The sequence below is a fragment of the Saccopteryx leptura genome, chromosome 5 (genome assembly GCF_036850995.1).
Source record: "Saccopteryx leptura isolate mSacLep1 chromosome 5, mSacLep1_pri_phased_curated, whole genome shotgun sequence".
In the NCBI taxonomy this organism is placed as follows: Eukaryota; Metazoa; Chordata; class Mammalia; order Chiroptera; family Emballonuridae; genus Saccopteryx; species Saccopteryx leptura.
The window spans coordinates 172,526,936-172,548,081 of NC_089507.1; the positions used below are offsets into that span (position 1 = coordinate 172,526,936).

Consider the following 21,146-nt stretch of genomic DNA (forward strand, 5'->3'; position numbering starts at 1 on the left):
GCTTGGTGGCCTCCTCCCGGCGCCTAAGAAGAAACGCCTGCCCTCCAGGTTTCCTCACTGCTTTGCGTCCTAGGTGCCTGGGCACGCCAGGCCCCCTGTTAGACACTCGCACAAGCTCCGCTGCCATCTGTTGCGTATCTGCCGCCGCGGTTTCCCGTGGGCTGCCAAGAGAACCTTCTCAGCGCCCTGTCATTATTCCCGGGGGCCAAAGGTGTGCCCACACACCCAGACGGTGGGAACCGGAGCGAGGGTCAGGGGTCTCAGTGGCTCAGCCCACACACCCAGACGGTGGGAACCGGAGCGAGGGTCAGGGATCTCAGTGGCTCAGTCCACACACCCAGACGGTGGGAACCGGAGCGAGGGTCAGGGGTCTCAGTGGCTCAGCGACTTGCGTAAGTGTGGTCGGGAGAGCTGGTGACCGGATGAAAAGGGCCAGTGTCAGCCGCCTGGGCAGCAGTGCAGGGGTGTGTTCCTAGGACCCCACCGCTTGCCGCGGAAAGAGTGGCCTAAGCTGCGTTGGGAGCCCCCCCAACTCCGCGAGGGGGCGGAAGATGCCTCCAGGGTTATAGTGGCAGGGGAAAATTTAACTCAGTGTTGGATCTGCCATCCCAATCCTGGGACCCCCTCAAGGTACAAGAGTTTCCTACAGGCATATCCTATATCTGTAGCTCTCTAATTCCTCAGATAAACTTCTTTGACTCTCTCTTTCGCAGTCATTTGGTAGGAAATCACCCTTTAAGCTTTCACTTAACATTAACATTTGAGTCCTTTAATTTTCCAAAACCTCCCTAAAGTGTAACAAATACAAGGGATGCACCCTGTGCTACAGTGGGTCTCATGCTAGGGCCCCTGACCCATTCACTGCTCTAGCAAACCTCTCTACCTCCAAACTGTTTCACCCATTAAGATAAGATACAGCCTGACCAGGCGCTGGTGCAGTGGACAGAGCATCAGCCTGGGACACAGAGGGCCCAGGCTCTAAACCTCGAGGTCCCCAGCTTGAGTGCGAGCTCATTTGGCTTGACTGCGGGCTTATTTGCTTGAGCACAGGGTCGCTAGCTTGAGTGTGGTTTCATGTCTTGAGGACAAAGGTCGCTGGCTTGGCTGTAGCCCCCTCCCCGGTCAAGGCACATATGAGAAAGCAATCAATAAACAACTAAGGTGCTGCAATAAAGAATTGATGCTTCTCATCTCTCTCCCTTCCTGTCTGTCCCTATCTGTTGTCCCTTTCTCTGTGTCTCTTTCTGTCTCACTCGGTCACACACACAAAAAAAATCTAGGACATGTACGTGGCCAATGTACATTAAAAAAATATGTTGAACATCACTAATCATCAGAGAAATGTAAAGTAAAACCACACTGACACCTGCCAGAATGACTATCATCAACACATCAATAAACAAGTGTTGTGGAGGATGTGGAGACAAGGGAGCCCTCCTGCACTGCTGGTGGGAATGCAGAGTCATGCAGCCACTGTGGAAAACAGTGCGAAATTTCCTCAAATTAAAAATGGAACTGCTTTTTGACCCAGCTATCCCACTTTGATGAATATATTTTAAGAATCCTAAAATACTATTTCGAAAGAAGATATGCTCCTCTATGTTCACTGTAGCCTTATTTACAACAGCTAAAATGTGGAAACAGCCCAAGTGTCCATCAGTGGATAAGTGGATAAAAAAGCTGTGGTACATTTATTTACACAATGGGATACTACAAGGTCACGAAAAAGAAGGTAATTTTTATCTTTTGCAACAGCATGTATGGACCTGGAAATTATTATGCTAAGTGATATAAACCAGGCAGAGAAAGTAAAAAACTATATAATCTCACTTATAGGTGGAATCTAATGAACACAATAAACTGAAGAACAACAACAAAAAAATAAAACAAGCTGAATCACAGGGAACAGATAGACAGCTGTCAGAGGAAAGGGGGGAGAGGGGATGGGGTCAAAGAAGGTGAAGAGATTACTCAAATTATATATGCATTACACACATTCTGAAAACTGTAGCAATAGTCAAAGGGAAAGTAGGGGTAGAAGTAGGTGGAGAGGTGCAAACAGGGTGAAACGGGGGTGGAAAAAGACTGCATAAAGCATGGAGGTCACATGTGGTGTGTAGAGGCTGTTATGTTCATTGGGACACTTGAAACCATGTCAACACAATATATTAAAAATAACTATTTTAAATTTAAAGAAAATAATGAGGGTCTTATGATCAGAATGGATGATATCAGAACATAAACAAAAGGATAGTAAGCATTAAAAAGAACATAGAAAAGCCTGACCTGTGGTGGCACTGGATAAAGTGTCACCCTGGAATGTTGAGGCCCCAGTTCAAAAACTTGGGCTTGCCTGGTCAAGGCACATATGGGAGTTGATGCTTCCTGCTCCTCCCCCCTTCTCTCTCTCCTCTAAAATGAAATAAAAAATCTTTAAAAAAAGAAAAGTAAGATAGAAACCATAAGAAAGAACCAACCAGCCAGAAATGGCGAATACCACCTGACCAGGCAGTGGCGCAGTAAATAGAGCGTCGTACTGGGATGCAGAGGACCCAGGTTCGAAACCCCAAGGTCACCAGCTTGAGCGCGGGTTTGTCTGGTTTGAGCAAGGCTCACCAGCTTGCGCCCAAGGCTGCTGGCTTGAGTAAGGGGTCACTTGGTCTGCTTAGCCCCCCCCCCCCCCATCAAGGCACATATGAGAAAGCAATCAATGAACAACTAAGGTGCCGCAACGAAGAATTGATGCTTCTCATCTCTCTCCCTTCCTGTCTGTCTGTCCCTATCTGTCCCTCTCTCTGTCTCTGTCACAAAAAAAAAAAAAAGAAAATGGCGAATACAATATGTAAAATGAAGAATGCACTAGAAGGAATCAACAGTAGGTTGAATGAAGCAGAGAATCAATCAGCATTTAGAGGACAAGATAACAGTAAGCACACAGCAGAGCAGCAGAAAGAAAAGAGACTTAAGAAGGCTGAAGGAAGTGTAAGAGATCTCTGTGACAACATTAAGGAAAACAACATCCACTTCACAAGGGTACCTTAAGAAGAAAGCAAACAAGGAATAGAGAACCAGTTTGAAGAAATTATACCTGAAATTTCTCTAACCTGGTAAAAAATTAAAAAAAAAAGTCACACAAGTTCAGGAAGCACAGAAAGACCCAATCAAGATCAACCTCAAAAGGTCCACACCAAGATACATCATAATTAAAAAGCCAAACATTAAAGGCAAAGAAAGAATCATAACAACTGAAAGAGAAAAGTAGTTAATTCCTACAAAGGAGCCCCCATAAGACTGTCATCTGAGTCTCAATAGAAACAATTCAAGCCAGAGGGATTGGCAGGAAATATTCAAAGTGATGAAAAATTGACCGACAACCAAGAGTTCTCTATCCAACAAAGCTATCATTTAAAATTGAAGGAGACATAGAGTTTCCCAGACAAAAAAGTAAAAAATAAAGGAAAAAAAGAAAAGATACAGGAGTTCATTACTACCAAATAAGAATTGCAAAAAAATGTTAAAGAACCTGCTATAAGAAGAGAAAGGATTCCCGGCCAGGGCACACAGGAGAAGCGCCCATTTGCTTCTCCACCCCTCCACCGCGCTTTCCTCTCTGTCTCTCTCTTCCCCTCCCGCAGCCAAGGCTCCATTGGAGCAAAGATGGCCCGGGCGCTGCGGATGGCTCTGTGGCCTCTGCCTCAGGCGCTAGAGTGGCTCTGGTCGCAACATGGCGACGCCCAGGATGGGCAGAGCATCGCCCCCTGGTGGGCAGAGCGTCGCCCCTGGTGGGCATGCCGGGTGGATCCCGGTCGGGCGCATGCGGGAGTCTGTCTGACTGTCTCTCCCTGTTTCCAGCTTCAGAAAAATGAAAGAAAAAAAAAAAAAAAAAAAGAAAAAAAAAAGAAGAGAAAGGGCCTGATCTGTGGTGGCGCAGTGAATAAAAAAGTGTCAACCTGGAAATGCTGAGGTCGCCGGTTCAAAACCCTGGGCTTGCCTGGTCAAGGCACATATGGGAGTTGATGCTTCCAGCTCCTCCCCCTTCTCTCTCTCTGTCTCTCTGTCTCTCTCTCCTCTCTCTCTCCCTCTCTTTCCCCCTCTCTCTCTCCTCTCTAAAAATGAATAAATAAAATTTAAAAAAAAAAGAAGAAGAGAAAGGGAAAAAAGAAATTGAGAGAAAGAGGGCTTTGGTTTAAAGAATAAAATGACAATTAAATGTACATATCAATAATAACCTTAAGTATAAAAAAATTAAGTGCTTCAATCAAAAGACATAGCATAGGAGAATGAATAAGAAAACATGACCCATATATATGCTGTGTACAAGAGACCCACCTCAAAACAAAAGATACACATAGACTGAAAATATTCCATGCAAATGGAAATGAAAAGAGTAGCAATGAATGGAGTAGCAAAACCTATATCTAACAAAATAGTCTTTTAAAAAGGCTATAAAGATGTCTTCAGATTATGATAGTCTCGACATATAATATTCCAAGTTCACAATATTCATTCCCATAAAAACTTTAAAAAATTGAGACAAGTGTTTTGACTGATGCCATTAGCGTTGTACTTAGGGACTACATAGGAAAACTAGTTTGGTTGCGCATGTCAGAAGAAAATGCACAGGGTATGAGTGAGGGAGTTGGTGTCCCCCAGTATGCTTACCTACGCCATTTTGGACTGTTAAAAGCTCAAGTGATCCATTTGTGCTTTGCTTTGGCAATTTTTGGCCCTTATCATGACTCCTAAAAGTCAGAGTCTTCAAATGGTAGTGCTTCAAGGAAGAGGAAAGCCACCACCATGAAAGTGAAACTAAGATACTATAAAGAGATCAGAAAAAGGAAAATTATTGACGAACATCGCCACATGCTAGGCCTTAACTACTCTACTGTAGCAACAATTATCAAGAATGAAACTGTCTATCCCCGTTTCCAGCTTCAGAAAAATGAAAAAAAAAAAAAAAAAAAAAAAAAAGAATGAAGACCTGGAGAAACAGCTGATTGAAGATGAAGAGATAGAAACCCAAGAGATTTACTACCAAGGGTTTGGCAAAAGGTTTTTCTACGGTAGAGGATAGGTTGGCAAAATTTCAAGCTGAAGACCCCAGTGATGACAGGTTCAGTAAGGTCTGCAGAGCTGTTATGGGTGCCTTGCAATGCTATAGGCAATTTTGGAAGAGAAGTCATTAACCTTCCAGACTAGCCTGGAACAATTCTTTAAGAAGGTAGAGAGGCCTGCAACAGACCCTGTACCCCCCACATCAGCTGCTTCTCGAGATGAAACACCTGTAGTCAGGTAGAATCATCTCCAGCATCTCCTGCATGTCCCTTAGGCGATCCTGATTCGCCTGACCCAGTATCTCCAGCACCTTCTGCAAGTTCTCCTGCCTCTCCAGCTTCCTCCTTCCAATAGGCCACTCTCTCCCACCTTGCAATGCCCTTTCCAGGGTGCAATCCAACCACAGGAATAAAGTTAAGGAATTTCCTGTATACTCATTTTTGTCATTTTCTCTGTTACTACAGTACAGGGTACAGTACAGTATATTTATGTCCTTTTCCTTTTTCTGTGGCTTAGTTGTGTTTTTATGTTCTAGATTATGATTTTTATGATTTTACAACTGTGTTAGGATAGGTATGCTATGGTGTGTTTTGACTTACACCAAAATTTGGGTTACGTCATAGTCGTAGAAATGGAACTGTGTCGTGACCTGATGACCCCCGGGTACTTATGAACACTAAAACTTGAATTTCATATAATTTTCATGTGTCATGAATACTCTTCCTTTGAGTTTTTCTAATCACTTTTTAAAAATGTAAAACCACTCTTAGCTCATAAACCACATAACAAAATATGTCTATCTAATATACAATTTCTGGTCATTGATGATGACCATATATCCAAATTTCAATAGAGATAGCCAATAGAGGCAATTTAGATAGAAAATTAGAGATAAGTTTTGTTGACCCAGAGAAGAATATACCTGCTGAAAAGCAGCCCACATGGTTAATTGAACTCAAATGCATAACTGGAGTCTAACACCAGACAGGCCTCTCCTGCATACTTCATATCAAAGAAAAGCTGCGGACAAAGCTATGCTCCTGGCCTATTAGAGAACTCCTAGGATGAAAATTTGAACAAATGTACTGAGATTTTCCCAATCCAATCAAGCTGCACAGCTATCTCACTTGCATCTTTTTTCTTCTTTTTCTTTAAGTATTTTTTCCTTTTAGATTTTATTTATTCATTTTTATTGAAGAGAGAGAGAGAAAGAGGGCAGGGAAAGAGAGAGAGAGAACAGAGGGAGGAGCAGGAAGCATCAACTCCCATGTGTACCTTGACCAGGCAACCTTAGCATTCCAGGTCGATGCTTTATCCACTGCGCCACCACAGGTCAGGCTTCATTTGCATCTTTACTGAACAACCAGTACAATGCTTTTTAGACCAAACTGTGAGGATTTGTATCACTCATTTGCATGAGAAAGGAACAATCAGTGACTGGGGGTAAGTACTCTTCTCTATATAAGCCAGCTTCATCTCTGCATCTATGGAGTGCACTTTTATTTCCTTTGAGGATTGTATTTCCCTGGCAGACACTGTTATGCTGGGGCTGTAGCACCACTAAGAGCTGGAGCTATAACACCTAAGGCGATTCCCCAGGGATGCTTCACCTGAGCTGTCTCACAGCCGGGTCTTCCACAATTATGCAGTTTCACAACTGAGCTGTTTTCACTGAATAAATTCTCCCCCTTCACTACACCCTACCTAAATCAGGAACTCCTATTGGGGTCGAACTGGCAGTGTCAACCTTCAGTTAACAATTTAGGATTCTTTTTTTTTTTTTTTAATGTGCCTTGACCATGGGTCTGCAGATGGAGTAACCCCTAGCTTGAGCCAGTGACGTTGGGCTCAAGCTGGTGAGCTTTGCTCAAACCAGATGAGCCCTTGCTCAAGCTGGTGACCTCAGGGTCTCGAACCTGGGTCTTCTGCATCCCAGTCCAGCGCTCTATCCACTGTGCCACCACCTGGTCAGGCTTCAGTTAACAATTTAAAGATCTTTGTTACTAACAGTAGAAGGAAGTAGTTGTATTGCCCTTCTAGAGTATTAATAGACCATCCAGATCACTCAGCCTCTTGCTATACCTGAAAATCATACAATTAGAAGGTACCGATACCTGGAAATACAAGGCTTTGGGAAAAACAATCAAGATGAACAAAACATCAGGCAGACATAACAGAGCCAGCTATCTTTAGAGCAAGGGTCTCAAACTTGCGGCCCGTGGACCGCATGCGGCCCGCCAAACAATTTTGTGCGGCCCGCAAACTAATCCACGAAGTTCAAAATATTTTGGATAAAATTAAGTAAGCCTAGGGGCCTACTTGTATTTTTCATTTCTCTAGCATCCTAGCTAGATATTAGCTTAGTTAACAGCAGTTGTGATGCGAACTACAGTTTCTGGTCGTTTTGTGACACTGAGTAAACTGCATGTACGATTGTGCTTGTTGTACTGATTTTTTTTGTTTTCAACTGCAGTAAGAAAAGTGTTGCATAACAGTTGCCTTTTGTAGACCTAGTGGGCCTGCCGAAGGGCTGTGATCTTGCTCTGCGGCCCACATGCTGAGTTGAGTTTGAGACCCCTGCTTTAGAGCCTTCAAATGAGGGCTCTAAAAAATTCAGGTTACACCTTTTTAAAATGTACTGGAAAGGAGGGCTCCAGTTCTAACATGGCTACCATAGCACAGTAGTATGAACACGGTAAGACCCAGATAGGAAGTTTCCGAGCTTGGAAAATAAAGTGTATGTGATAAGCTATAAAGTAAGATTTTTTTTTTTTTTTTTTTTTTTTCATTTTTCTGAAGCTGGAAACAGGGAAAGACAGTCAGACAGACTCCCGCATGCGCCCGACCGGGATCCACCCGGCACGCCCACCAGGGGGCGATGCTCTGCCCATCCTGGGCGTCGCCATATTGCGACCAGAGCCACTCTAGCGCCTGAGGCAGAGGCCACAGAGCCATCCCCAGCGCCCAGGCCATCTTTGCTCCAATGGAGCCTCGGCTGCGGGAGGGGAAGAGAGACAGAGAGGAAAGCGCGGCGGAGGGGTGGAGAAGCAAATGGGCGCTTCTCCTATGTGCCCTGGCCGAGAATCGAACCCGGGTCCTCCGCATGCTAGGCCAACGCTCTACCGCTGAGCCAGCTGGCCAGGGCTAAAGTAAGATTTTTAAAACACCGGCTATGCCATCTGTGGATGGAAAAGGGGCCATACACTAAACTTCACAATCTCAAGGAAGGCCTGTATAGTGGGCCATATAAACTCAGAGACCAAAATTAACCACACAGGATGGTCTATAGTGACCCCTGTGTTTCAACTGCCAGTCCACAGACCAGCCCACCAGAATTTTTTTGCCGGTCTGCGAAACAGTTAACCACCCTGATGTTGAACGAAGATTATAACCCCAATGATATTAGTCCAATCTGCTTATGCTCAGGGTGATTTCTGCCTTAGCGGTCTCTGAAATCTATTTCCACCAGTTCCCAAGTGTAAAAAGTTTGAAAACCACTGGTCTTCACAAAAATTTCTAACTAAAAGAGCATCATGGTGGGTAGTCATGTCCTTGCCATAGGGCAATCTTTACCTTAAGTGAACTTATTCACTTTTGCATCTAAGATAACATACCTTTGAAATGTCAGAATAATAATCTTCTTTTCCAGATCCCTCAAGGCACAACTTTGGCATCAGAACAGGAGACCACAGACCCCCCTCATTATCTTGTTGCTTGCATATCATCTCTACATACTGTAAATGTTCATTTAACTACCTTGTACCCACCAATGTAAAAGTAGTATATTTCTCCATTTTGCTTTTTATCCAATCCCAGAGATTCCCGTCTTGCTTTCTCCCACCCCCTTTAATCTACCACAGTGGATTTCATGTAACCATCCTTACATCTCCCCATTATTCTAATATATAAAGTGAGCTGCAAAACTGCCGTTCTCCAGAGAGAGCATTTTCTTAATCTATTGAGATTCTGCTCCCCCACAACTGTTGTCAACTTGGCTCAAATAAACATAAAAATTCTCCATAGGTTTCCATATTTCTATGCTCCTGTTGCTAACAGCGACCTTTCCCACAGCTGCAGACTTAGGAAATTAGACACAGACACACACACAAACACACTTATATCCTGACTTACGGTAAACACAGGACCAGTGACACTTCAGCGTGCCAGCAGCTCCCTGTGCAATAGCTAGCCTGCCACCGCCCCCGCCACCCTCCGCACCCTCTCCCCAGATACATCTTCCTGGCATGGACAGCAAAAGGAAAAAGATAAGCAGAAAGCAGCTACAAAGGAGGAAAACCACTTCTTATTGCTGTTCCAACAACCCCTCCGCGGTAACAAAGCCATCCACCTCTGACACACACGGAATACCACAATTCCGAGCCTGGAGTGCCCGGGGCTCTCGCTGTTGAGGGGCGGTGCACGGAAGGGTCAGGTGACCCTCACAGCTCCGCCCACGTGTCCCCTTCCCGCCGGCCTGCATCACGCATGCGCCGCTCTGGTGAGGCATTGGAGTGTCTTGCCGGCGGCTGGAATGGGGCTGAGCGTGCGGGCCGTTTTCTTTGATCTGGACAACACGCTCATCGACACGGCGGGGGCGAGTAGAAAAGGCATGTTGGAGGTAACTTCCAGGTTCCGCAACCATCCTGCGGGTGTAGTGTGCGAGTCCCACCCGGTACCGCGCGCTTTCCCTTCCGTTGGTGTCCTCCCCTCCACTTACTCCGCGTCGGGTTGGTGATCCCGCAGCCCCCCCCCCCCCCCCCGGAAGTACCGGCCTCTCGGCCTTTGAGACTCCGGTGCGGGAGGAAAGACGGGCGAGTGGGCAGGGGAGGCTACCTTCCCTCAAACCTGGCGGATTAGGTTACCTGCCTGTCTGCCCGCAGGCTCTGGGAAGCTGGGGTCTTGAAGTTCATTTCTGCGCCTTGGAACCTGGAAAGCTGCCACGATGGCAGAGTTGCCCCAAAACGTCTATTGTCACACCACACCGAGTCACCTGGCTTTTTGCCCAGTCAGGTCTGAATCAGCCAAGACGCGTGCACGCAGTAGCCTCTCTGTGATTGACCTCGGGGGAGGGTTGTCCGCCCACAGCGTGTTCCTCGGGTGGATCTTTGAGGAGACCCAGGAACTTACACAACTATCAGTGGTGAGCCGGGACATAATCGATTCTAGAGGATTTTCTCCGCAGAAACTCCCCTCCCGTCACCTTTACTAGATTTCTGAAGTGAAACTCAAAAGTCCCACCTACACAGGGCATTTCTTTCATGAAATATTGCTCAGCAGCATTTTCTCCTTCCTATACCCACAGATACTGCATCAGACCTTTCCTGGTTTCTTCAGGCAACCTAATCCAATCCTGTTTTCCTCCCTCTGCCTTCAGCTTTAAGGAGAAACAAGGATTATCAGATGTGAAAAACTCACTTGCAAAAGCTAATCCTTCTAAACCTGAGTGTCCCTTCCTCTTCGTGCTTCATTAGTTAGATTTTGTCCCCTGGATCTTCATCCTTTTTCTTGGTGCATACCACCCCTGCATATTCGGGTCCGCCCCATACCTAAAAAAAACCAAACCGCTTCTGTTGGACCGTTCTTTCTCCACTAGATGATATCTCTCTCTCTTGACAGCCCATGTTTTTTCAAGAGAGCTCTATACCTATTATCTCTGTGTTTCTATCTCTTATTTATTTGTAAATCCATTGCAATATAGCTTCCTGTTTGCCACTAGAATAAAAATTGGCTTGACAGGTCATCAGGTATCCTCCAAATTGCCAGAATCAGTAGGCATTTTAAATTTATCTTAATGACCTACCTGAGCATTCCACACTATTGACTATCCCTTCCATCTTCATACCCTTGACTTTGACCTCAGGGGCTATAGTGCCTCCAATATCTCGAAGGGGTTGATAGTACATATTTACCTGTGTGTTCTTGGTAGACCAAGCACAGTGTGTTACAATTAGGCCAAATCATGCTGTAAGCCAAAAGAGTTCAGGCTTTAAATTGGGCATTTGAGTTTAAATCACAGCTCTCCTAGTGCCTAAACATGTTACCTACTTAACCACTCTAAGCTTCAAATCCTCACTATAATATTTGAATAATGACATTAGTTCTCAAAACCCTATCAGGTAGGCTTAATATAATACAGGGGAGGTACATTAGAATCCAGGGTTCACTTAATGAATTATACCACCATCTAGCCTGTCACCCAGTTCATCATTTCCTGCACATACTCCTGGCTGTTATCTTAGTTAAAACTAGACTTGTCTCTCGTCTAGACTGTTGGTGTGGTCTTGTCCACATTCCTTTCATGGTAAAATTTCTTGGGTTTTTTGTTTTGTTTTGTTTTGTTTTTGCGAGAAAGAGAGAGGGACAGACAGACAGGAAAGAGATGAGAAGCATCAATTCTTCATTGCGGCCTCCATTATTTTAGTTGTTCATTGATTGCTTTCTCATATGTGCCTTGACCAAGCGAGTGACCCCTTGCTCAAACCAGCAACCCCACACTCAAGCTGGCGACCTCGGGTTTTCAAATCTGGTTCCTCTGCATCCCAGACTGACCACTGCAACACCACCTGTTCGGGCAAAAATTTCTGAAACAGATTTTATTCCTCCCTGGTCTTTACACCCTCCTTTATACCAGCACAGTATTTTGTTCACATATCTCTTAATGCACTTGGAAAAGGATATTACAATTAGTTTTTGCAATTCAGATGCCCACAACTAAATAGTGAGCTTCTTAAGAATGAGCAAACTGTCAGTCATCTTCACTTGACACATGGTGAATGTTAAATGAATGCTGGATAGATGGATGAAAATCCAGGCCTCCCCACACTTGGTTCTGTTGTTGCCTCCTTTGAATTATATGCTTTTGACTATACAAGTACCCTTTGTTACATTAGAATATAGCAACACCCATAAATGTTGTCTTATTTAAAAGTAACACGCCAGATTTCATAAATCATTCTGAATGAGTTATGAAAAGGGGAGGGGGGAAGGTTCTAGCCATTGCCTTGGGTTTGGGGAGAAGGAGTCATATATTAACTGTATTAGATAAGCTTTAATTTTCTTTTAATCTTCTGGGAAAGTTATTTCCACCTTCTTCAGGCCAGTCTCAGTGTCATTACTGAAGAGGAAGCCTTCTACAGAAATGTAGGGTTTCTCAGTGAACAAAGTAGAAAATATTTCTGCATGTGAGTTTACTTTCTAGTGAGGATGACAGTGAACATAATATAACAAGTGTATTTATAAGGATGTTAGGCAAAGTGGAGAGAGGAACAAATCACAATTTTAAATAGGTTGGTCAGATTAGTCCATATTGAGTGAATTATATTTGAGCAAAGACTTGAACTAAAAATAACGAGTGCTGCTTGAATTGTTAGGCTGTATACAGGCAGTCATATTTTGTAAGCATGTATTTTTTTTTTTTTTTTGTATTTTTCCAAAGTGAGAAGCGAGGGGCAGCAGACAGACAGACTCCTGCATGCGCCTGACCGGGATCCACCCAGCATGCCCACCAGGGGATGATGCTCAGCCCATCTGGGGTGTTGCTTCGCTGCAACTGGAGCCATTCTAGCACCTGAGGCAGAGGCCATGGAGCCATCCTCAGCGTCCGGTCCAACTTTGCTCCCCGTGGAGCCTTGGCTGCGGGAGGGGAAGAGAGAGACAGAGAGGAAGGAGAGGGGGAGGGGTGGAGAAGCAGATGGGCGCTTCTCCTGTGTGCCCTGGCTGGGAATCGAACCCCAGACTTCCATAAGCTGGGCGACACTCTACCACTGAGCCAACTGGCCAGGGCCTGTGAGCATGTATTTTTAACTTAGTTTTATTTGGGATTCAGCCACTTCATATCTTAACCATAGTATTATAAAGTATTATATGGTTCTAGTCCTCAAAAAGTCTTCTTATATCACAATTAATGAAACACTAGAACTGATGATATTAATTTTAATTCTGGGTCCACAAAACAGGAGGTAGAGAATAGTTTACTCTTTGTATGTTACAAGATACAGCCTTTAATAGAGTTTTCATGTTGATAAAGTTTGAATTTATATTATGTCTACAAATTGATTCCTGTACGCCCACTATTTTAAAAACTTTTTCTTTAGGCTTATTGGTACCTGGTGGGCTCATTCTACTTAGAATTTTTTTTCAAGCCTGTCTTACCCTCCAAGTTAGAGATCTTTTCCTCCACCTTCAATTCAATCAAAACTCCCATTCTCTCAATGCAAATGTTAGGAGACTTAATACTAATAATAGCATGTACTAATTCAACTTGGGAATTTTTTGTTTTACATAATATTAATGTGTGATAAACACTTGTGATAAACTGATAAACTTTTTTCCCAAAGATGTTAATATTATTAAAATGCTACTTGTTATCCCAAATGAATCTGTAATTAGTTGCTGTGTGACAAATGGGCAAGTTAATTCAGGGAATATAATGGGAAGAAATTGTGAAGCTTGTGATGGTATACTATACCTTTACAAGAATCTCCCCTTTAAGGTGAGCTAATTCTGCTTTTTAAGAGATCCAGTGAATTGCAAATTGCAGTAACTGAAAATTAGATCTTTATTGGGAGCTCTCTGTTTTTTTAACTATGAGTCAGATCAAGCACTGTGGAGTCCCTAGACGCCTATTTCTTTTTATTGTGTAGCAATGGCGTTGTTAAAATTTAGAATGAGCTTCAATCATAGATCAAGAATAATTTAGTTGACATTGTTATAAAAGATGGTGACATAACCGTGAAAGTTGAAAAGGCTTGATTTTTGATTTGTTCATTGAAATTTAACTTTATAAGGCAAAATTTATCAGTGTTTTGCCTTCACCTATAATTCTTAGGGCTGGCATATTTTTCTTGGTATAATAAAAATTTTCTTAACTATTGCATTTTTTTTCTGAAGACAGCCTGAAAAATATTTCCTTTACTATTGGTGGAAGTTATTCTTATACTCTGAAGGAAGAATGTGTCTATTCATCTCTTTTTTTTATTTGCAGTAGTGAATTGAGTGTCTGGTGAGAGTAGCATTCCACTATTCCCTGTATAGTTTGGGGCAGCAAATTTTGTTTGACCTCTTTGCTTGAACAACAAACAATTTTTAGTCCCAGCGATATGCATTGCCCTCATCCTCAAAGATCCAAAACTGTCTTGGTATGGTTGACTTTCCCCAGATGTCCCTAAGACAGGAAAAATTCAAGTGCAGGTAGTTTGCTTGGGAGGTGATCACAGGAGGCACTGTAGGTGAGTGGTAGAGTAAGAAGGAAGGTAGGCGAAGGTATCAAATACAGGTTACATAAATGAGCAAGTCACTGTGTGAACAGTTGAGGAACTCTGGGAAATAGTATACAGAACATCTTTACTTGTTCCTCCAAAGGGGCCAGAAAGCTGTGATATTTATTCACCAATTTCTGTTCCTCATTTGTTTAGGCCTGCTCTGGGCAATGGTTTGGCCCCAGCCTATGTTCATGGGTGCCCCTGTGGCCAACTAAAGCCCTCAGGCAGAGAAGCCCAACTACTTATCGTATGAAGCCATTGACAGGTATGGGAATAGTTTGTGCCAAGGTGATTTAGGTAGCATCTGCTAGAGCCTGGGACTCAAGGCCCATTATGGACTGCTTCTAAATAGCCTCTGGTCTTCTCTCTTAGCATCTTACTTCACATGACTTCCATTTTGGCAGAACTAAGCTTCTTGTCTTTCCCAATTTATAAAATTTCAAGCTCTGTGTCTTTGTTCATGCTGTTCTTTCAGTTTAGAATGATTTTCTCATTTTTCCATCCCCACCTTAGGGGCTTGGTAACTCTTTGGTTTAAATATTACTTTCTCTGACAAGCCAGCAATCTGTGGAATGACTTGCTCCATTTCATTTTCACAGTTGATGTTTATAAGGCTATCATGGCACTTAACCTGGGACTTGTGATCGCATACCTGCACATTTTCCCCACCAGATAATGTCATGAAGACAAGACAAGGGGCCCAGTCTCCAAGTGCCTAATCCAACAGTTTAAAGGCAAGCATGTGGACTTTGAAAATAGGAAAATGTGTGTTTAAGTCTCAGCTCCGTTGAGTTACTTAACAATTCTGAGATTTTATTTCTTCATCTCAAAAAGGGAATTCTTGTAGAGGTAGAAAAGTAGAAGTAATGTATGTGGGCCTTGGGCATAATGCTTGCCACACTAGTGTCTTAGTAAATGTTAGAAGTCAGGCCAAATGATTAAGAACCTTATGTAGGCCCTGGCCAGTTAGCTTGTTGCAGGAGAATGACCCTGATGGAGGAGACACTCAGACAACTTAATTAATAGAGGAAGGAGGATTTATTAGTAGCTGCTGGAGCACATGGGACTAGTAGCACCAAAATACGAGCTCCCTGAATTAGATTTTCTTACAGGTTATATACCTTTACAGTATCCAAGCAATGGGCACAGATTTCTTTAAGTTTTCCCAGGACTCAAGGAGAGGGGAGGGGGAGTTTAGGTAGGGTCAGCAAGGGGGAAGGAGTTTTCTGATCACTAGTAGTAGCTATGTACAGATCCTGCTTTTCTTGCTTTGTGTTGCAAGTGGCTCCAAGCAACCATGTAGAGAACTATGGGATGTAGTTAATTTATAACTGGCTGACTCAGTTATCCCTACTGGCTCCTTTCCCTTGTATTCTTCTGGTTTCTCCCCTCTCCAGGGAGAAGGGAGGCTTGCCATCTCCTCAAGCTCAGTAGGTTAAGAGCACCATTCTGAAACCATAGTGTTGTGGATCCCTGGTCAGGGCACACTCAGGAAGCAACCAATGAATCCACCACTGAGTGGAACACAAATGAATTCTTCCTTTTCCCCTACCCCCTCTACTTTCCATTCTCTGTCTCTAAAAGGGGGGTGGGGGGAGCCCTGGCCAGATATCCTCTCTCTCCCTGCCTCTCTCTCTCAAAAAAGCAAAACCAAAAAACCCTAATGTAATAAAAGCAAAGGTAAAGAATTGTGGGAACGTGAGAAGGTGTGCTTAATTCTGAAGAAGAAATCAGAACCAGGGTAACAAAGAGAATGGCTCAAAATTACTTGAAGTTTTTTTAATCTGCAAAGCTAGGTTTGGAAGAAGCACTGAGTCATTCAACTGCTGAAATCACAGAACATGCTTCATTCCATTAGAGCTGTATACACATTTTTAAAAGTATAGAATTGGGTCCTGGCCGGTTGGCTCAGTGGTAGAGCATCAGCCTGGCGTGCGGGAGTCCCGGGTTTGATTCCTGGCCAGGGCACACAGGAGAAGCGCCCATCTGCTTCTCCACCCCTCCCCCTCTTCTTCCTCTCTGTCTCTCTCTTCCCCTCCCGCAGCCGAGGCTCCATTGGAGCAAAGTTTGCCCGAGTGCTGAGGATGGCTCTGTGGCCTTTGCCCCAGGCGCTATAATGGCTCTGATTGTGGCAGAGCGACACCCCAGATGGGCAGAGCATCGCCTCTTGGTGGGCATGCTGGGTGGATCCCGGTCGGGCACATGCGGGAGTCTGTCTGACTGCCTCCCCGTTTCCAACCTCAGAAAAATACAAAAAAATAAAAATAAAAAAATAAATAAAATAAAAGTATAGAATTGGCCTGACCAGGCAGTGGCGCAGTGGATAGAGCGTCGGACTGTGATGCAGAAGACCCAGGTTCGAGACCCCAAGATTGCCAGCTTGAGCGCAGGCTCATTTGGCTTGAGGAAAAAGCTCACCAGCTTGGACCCAAGGTTGCCGGCTCAAGCAAGCGGTTACTCAGTCTGCTGAAAGCCTGCAGTCAAGGCACATATGAGAAAGCAATCAACGAACAACTAAGGTGTTGCAACAAAAACTGATGATTGATGCTTTTCATCTCTCTCCATTCCTGTCTGTCTGTCCCTATTTATCCCTCTCTCTGACTCTCTCTCTGTCCCTGTAAAAGTATAGAATTGGATCCCATTTTATATGGTGGTCAGTTTATGTCTTTAAAAACATAAAATGTGTATAGATAAGAAAAGGTGAGATGAACTAGTGTTATTTCCGGAAAGAGTCTAAATAATAGTTGTTAGAAATATAAAATACTTTACTAACTGTAAGCACAAGTTTCATTTTCATGTCTTCATGACCAGAAAGAAAGGTGGTGAGCTTAAACTGCTAAAAGAAGAATAAAAAAGGTTTTCTATTAGCTACATGTGAAGAATGTTTTTAGAATAAAAATTGGTTAAAAAAAATACTAATGAGTTGTCTAGACACTAGAGTAGTGGTTTTTAACCTTTTTACACTTGAGGACCAGTGAAAATAGGACAGTTATTTCAGGGACCACTAAGGCAGAAATCATCCTGAGCATAAGTGAATTTGACTAAGATCATTGGGTCTATACTCTTCATACAACATCAGAGGGGTTAACTGTTCCACAGACTGGCAAAAATTTTCCGGCAGAGCAGTCCATGGACTAACAGTTGAAACACTGGTCTAGAGTTTGGGAGATCTTTACTCTTGGGTTCTTTAAAAAATAAGACCAATTTCTGAGCCTGACCTGTGGTGGCACAGTGGATTAAGCGTCGACCTGGAATGCTGAGGTCGCCGGTTCAAAACCCTAGACTTGCCTGGTCAAGGCACATATGGGAGTTGATGCTTCCTGCTCCTCCCCCCATTCTCTCTCTATCTCTCTCTCTGTGTCTCTCTTCTCTAAAATGAATAAATAAAAATAATTATAAAATAAGACCAATTTCCAATGGAAATAGTATGATAATAGAGGTGCCTTAACATGAAGTGGAGTTAGAATCTCTGTGCTCTGGGTTTATAGGATCACGTCTTCTCACGGCATGACTATTAAAAGAATTGAAATGTGTTAATGGAGTTATTTTCCTTTATTTAGGTAATAAAACTTTTACAATCAAAATATCATTACAAAGAAGAGGCTGAAATAATTTGTGACAAAGTTCAAGTTAAACTCAGCAAAGAATGTTTTCATCCTTCCAATATATGCATTACTGATCTAAGGACTTCACACTGGGAAGAAGCAATACAGGAAACAAAGGGCGGTGCAGCCAATCGGAAATTGGCTAAAGAATGTTATTTTCTGTGGAAATCTACACGTTTACAGCATATGACATTAGCAGAAGATGTCAAAGCCATGCTCACTGAACTTCGAAAGGAGGTCTGCCTACTTTTATTAACAAATGGAGACAGACAGACCCAGAGGGAAAAGATTGAGGCTTGTGCCTGTCAGTCCTATTTTGATGCTGTTGTTATAGGTGGAGAACAGAAAGAAGAAAAACCAGCACCTTCCATATTCCATTACTGCTGTGATCTCCTTGGTGTACGGCCTGAAGACTGTGTCATGGTTGGTGACACACTAGAAACCGATATACAAGGAGGCCTCAATGCAGGGCTGAGAGCAACAGTCTGGATAAATAAACATGGAGTAGTGCCACTGAAGTCATCACCCATGCCACATTATATAATTTCTTCTGTGCTGGAGTTACCTGCTCTCTTACAGAGTATGGACTGCTAAGTCAGTATGTCAGCTTAAAGCAAATAAAATGGCATGGTTATATATTTTAGAGGATTTGAACTAAGAGAAGTTAAGGCATTCCATATACTCTGACCGAGTTGTAAGAATTAACTTTACAAGCCCTAGCTGGATAGCTCAGTTGGCTGGAGTGTCATCTGGAGATGGAGGTGGTCAGTTCAGTTCTCTGGTCAGGGCACATACAGGAGCTTCTCAGTGTTCCTGTCTCTCTCTCTCCCTGACTCTCAAGAAAAAAAAACAATTTATGATTTAATAGCCAATCAATCATTGATTGGTATTTATATCTGGAAATCTTAGAATAAATTAATACAAGTTACTCTTAGTAATGTGATTGAGAAAACTTGAAGAAATATATTGTCTGTTGATCTGTAACTTGAAGTTTTGAAAAAATTGTTTCATTAATCTTTTAGCATCCTGGATCCAAGAAGATAAGGAGGATAACTTATATGTGGTTGCACAAATATTGGTTTTATGTATTGGCTTAAAAATAGATATTTTTAAAACTAGACATTCTAAAAAAAAAAAAAAAAACCCCAAAAACTAGACATTCTATAATAAAACATATGTAATAGAGGTTTACCAGAGCAGCTGGATCTGGTTCATATGAAATAAGCACTAAGTCACATGCAAATCAAGGCATTTTATAGTGCGATTATTTTGTGTACTTTTGAAAATATACCATTATTTGCCTACTTTAAATGTATACTTTCTTTTAAAAGTCTAATTTTTTTTACATTGCTTCTTTTGGGGAGCTTCTAATTTTCCTATGATGTAACATGACAAATAAAATCTGTTAAAATCAATATGTGGTGCTCCTTTTCCATGACATCACATCTTTCCTGAGTAAGTTTGTAGTTTTCTGTCAGTCTTTACCTCTTACGTAAGTATTTTTACTATCATTTCTCAGGCACACAGTGGAATTGTGGGGAATAGACTGTCTGGCTATAAGTACAAGCCGCAAAAAAAGTCATTTTTCTTTTATGGATACAGCAGAGGGTAATTGTCTTAGTACAGCCTGACCAGGCACCCCCACCGCCCCCCATCTAGTCTCTACTGACTGGTTTTACCCATGTGATGAAAACAAGTAGAAAATTAGGTATTTCTATGAATCATCCTCAGGGTGCCATTTTAATATTTGGCTCTTGGTGTTACCATCTGCCTTAAGTCTACTGTTTTCATATTTTGGGAAATACTGATATATTACTGTTTCACAAATTTGTGTCCAAAGCAAGGTTCACTTTAAACTTACTAATTAGCCTGACCTGTGGTGGCGCAGTGGGATAAGGCGTAGACCTGGAACACTGAGGTTGCTGGTTCAAAACCCTGGGCTTGCCTGGTCAAGGCACATATGGGAGTTGATGCTTCCAGCTCCTCCCCCTTCTCTCTCTCTCTCTCTCCTCTCTAAAAATCAATAAATAAAATATTTTTTAAAAACTTACTAATTAATGACTCCGTTGCCAGGCATTTTGCAACTAGAAAAATTTCTCTAGTCTCACAATTTCACCAACTTAGTGTAAAATGGTTAATTAAAGATACAAGAAATATTGACAGGTTGTATTTTAAAAAAAACTTTTGTATACAGCCTGACCAGGCGGTTGCGCAGTGGACAGAGCGTCGGACTGGGATGCGGAGGACCCAGGTTCGAGACCCTGAGGTTGCCAGCTTGAGCGTGGGCTCATCTGGTTTGAGCAAAAGCTCACCAGCTTGGACTCAAGGTCACTGGCTTGAGCAAGGGGTTACTCGGTCTGCTGTAGCCCCCCAGTCAAGGCACATATGAGAAAGCAATCAATGAACAACTAAAGTGTCACAACAAAAAACTGATTGCGTCCCTGGCCAATTGGCTCAGTGGTAGAGCATCAGCCTGGCCTGCGGAAGTCCCGGGTTCGATTCCCGGCCAGGGCACACAGGAGAGGCGCCCATCTGCTTCTCCACCCCTCCCCCTCTCCTTCCTCTCTGTCTCTCTCTTCCCCTCCCGCAGCCAGGGCTCCATTGGAGCAAAGATGGCCTGGCGCTGGGGATGGCTCCATGGCCTCTGCCTCAGGCGCTAGACTGGCTCTGGTCGCAACAGAGCAACGTCCCAAATGGGCAGAGCATCACCCCCTGGTGGGCATGCAGGGTGGATCCTGGTCGGGGCATGTGGGAGTCTGTCTGACTGCCTCCCCGTTTCCAACTTCAGAAGAAAAAAAATACAAAAAAAGAAAAAGAAACGCTCTCAGCTTGACCTCTGGGATCTCCGAACCAGAGCCAGAAGGAATCTGTATAAAAAGCAGGAGCTAGGAGGGATCACTAAAGACGCACAGTCTGTGGCACCAGACATCCCCTTCCTCAAGGACCGGGAGGCAAAGACTGACTTGATGGCGGGAGGCGGTTCCCACCTGCCCGGCACCTCCCCTGCTGCGCCTGACCCCCAAGGCCCCAAATTTGCGGTGGACACGGGGGCTTCTCTGATCCAGGCTGATGCCGACGGCCTGGCCTGGGCCTCTGCCTCTCCGGACAGAATTCCCAGCTTGCACCAGGACACTGCTGATCAGGAGCCCAAGGACCAGAAGAGGAAGTCCTTTGAGGAGGCAGCCTCTGCGTCCTTTCCCAAAAAGAAGCCCCAGGTTGAAGATAG

At 43.5% G+C, this 21,146-nt stretch overlaps 2 protein-coding genes across 2 annotated transcripts in view; both read left to right on the forward strand.

The window, feature by feature from the left end:
• Nucleotides 1-9,555: 9,555 nt before the first annotated feature.
• Nucleotides 9,556-21,146, forward strand: part of NINL (ninein like) — a 217,475-nt gene continuing 205,884 nt past the window's right edge. The window contains exon 1 of the mRNA XM_066386922.1: nucleotides 9,556-9,673. The gene's annotated coding sequence lies outside the window, so the exon portion shown is untranslated. The remainder of the gene's footprint in view (nucleotides 9,674-21,146) is intronic.
• On the forward strand, nucleotides 9,559-19,335 carry NANP (N-acetylneuraminic acid phosphatase). The gene is made up of 2 exons (XM_066386928.1): nucleotides 9,559-9,673; nucleotides 17,876-19,335. The coding sequence occupies exons 1-2, from the start codon at nucleotides 9,587-9,589 to the stop codon at nucleotides 18,512-18,514; spliced, it is 726 nt and encodes a 241-aa protein (XP_066243025.1). The 5' UTR covers nucleotides 9,559-9,586; the 3' UTR covers nucleotides 18,515-19,335.

What these genes read in the sequence shown, in the direction of transcription:
- NANP (XM_066386928.1), top strand. Translation starts at nt 9,587, where the DNA reads ATGGGGCTGAGCGTGCGGGCCGTTTTCTTTGATCTGGACAACACGCTC. An exon ending in GTAGAAAAGGCATGTTGGAG is followed by an intron (nt 9,674 to 17,875) that starts GTAACTTCCAGG and finishes TCCTTTATTTAG; the next exon opens with GTAATAAAACTTTTACAATC.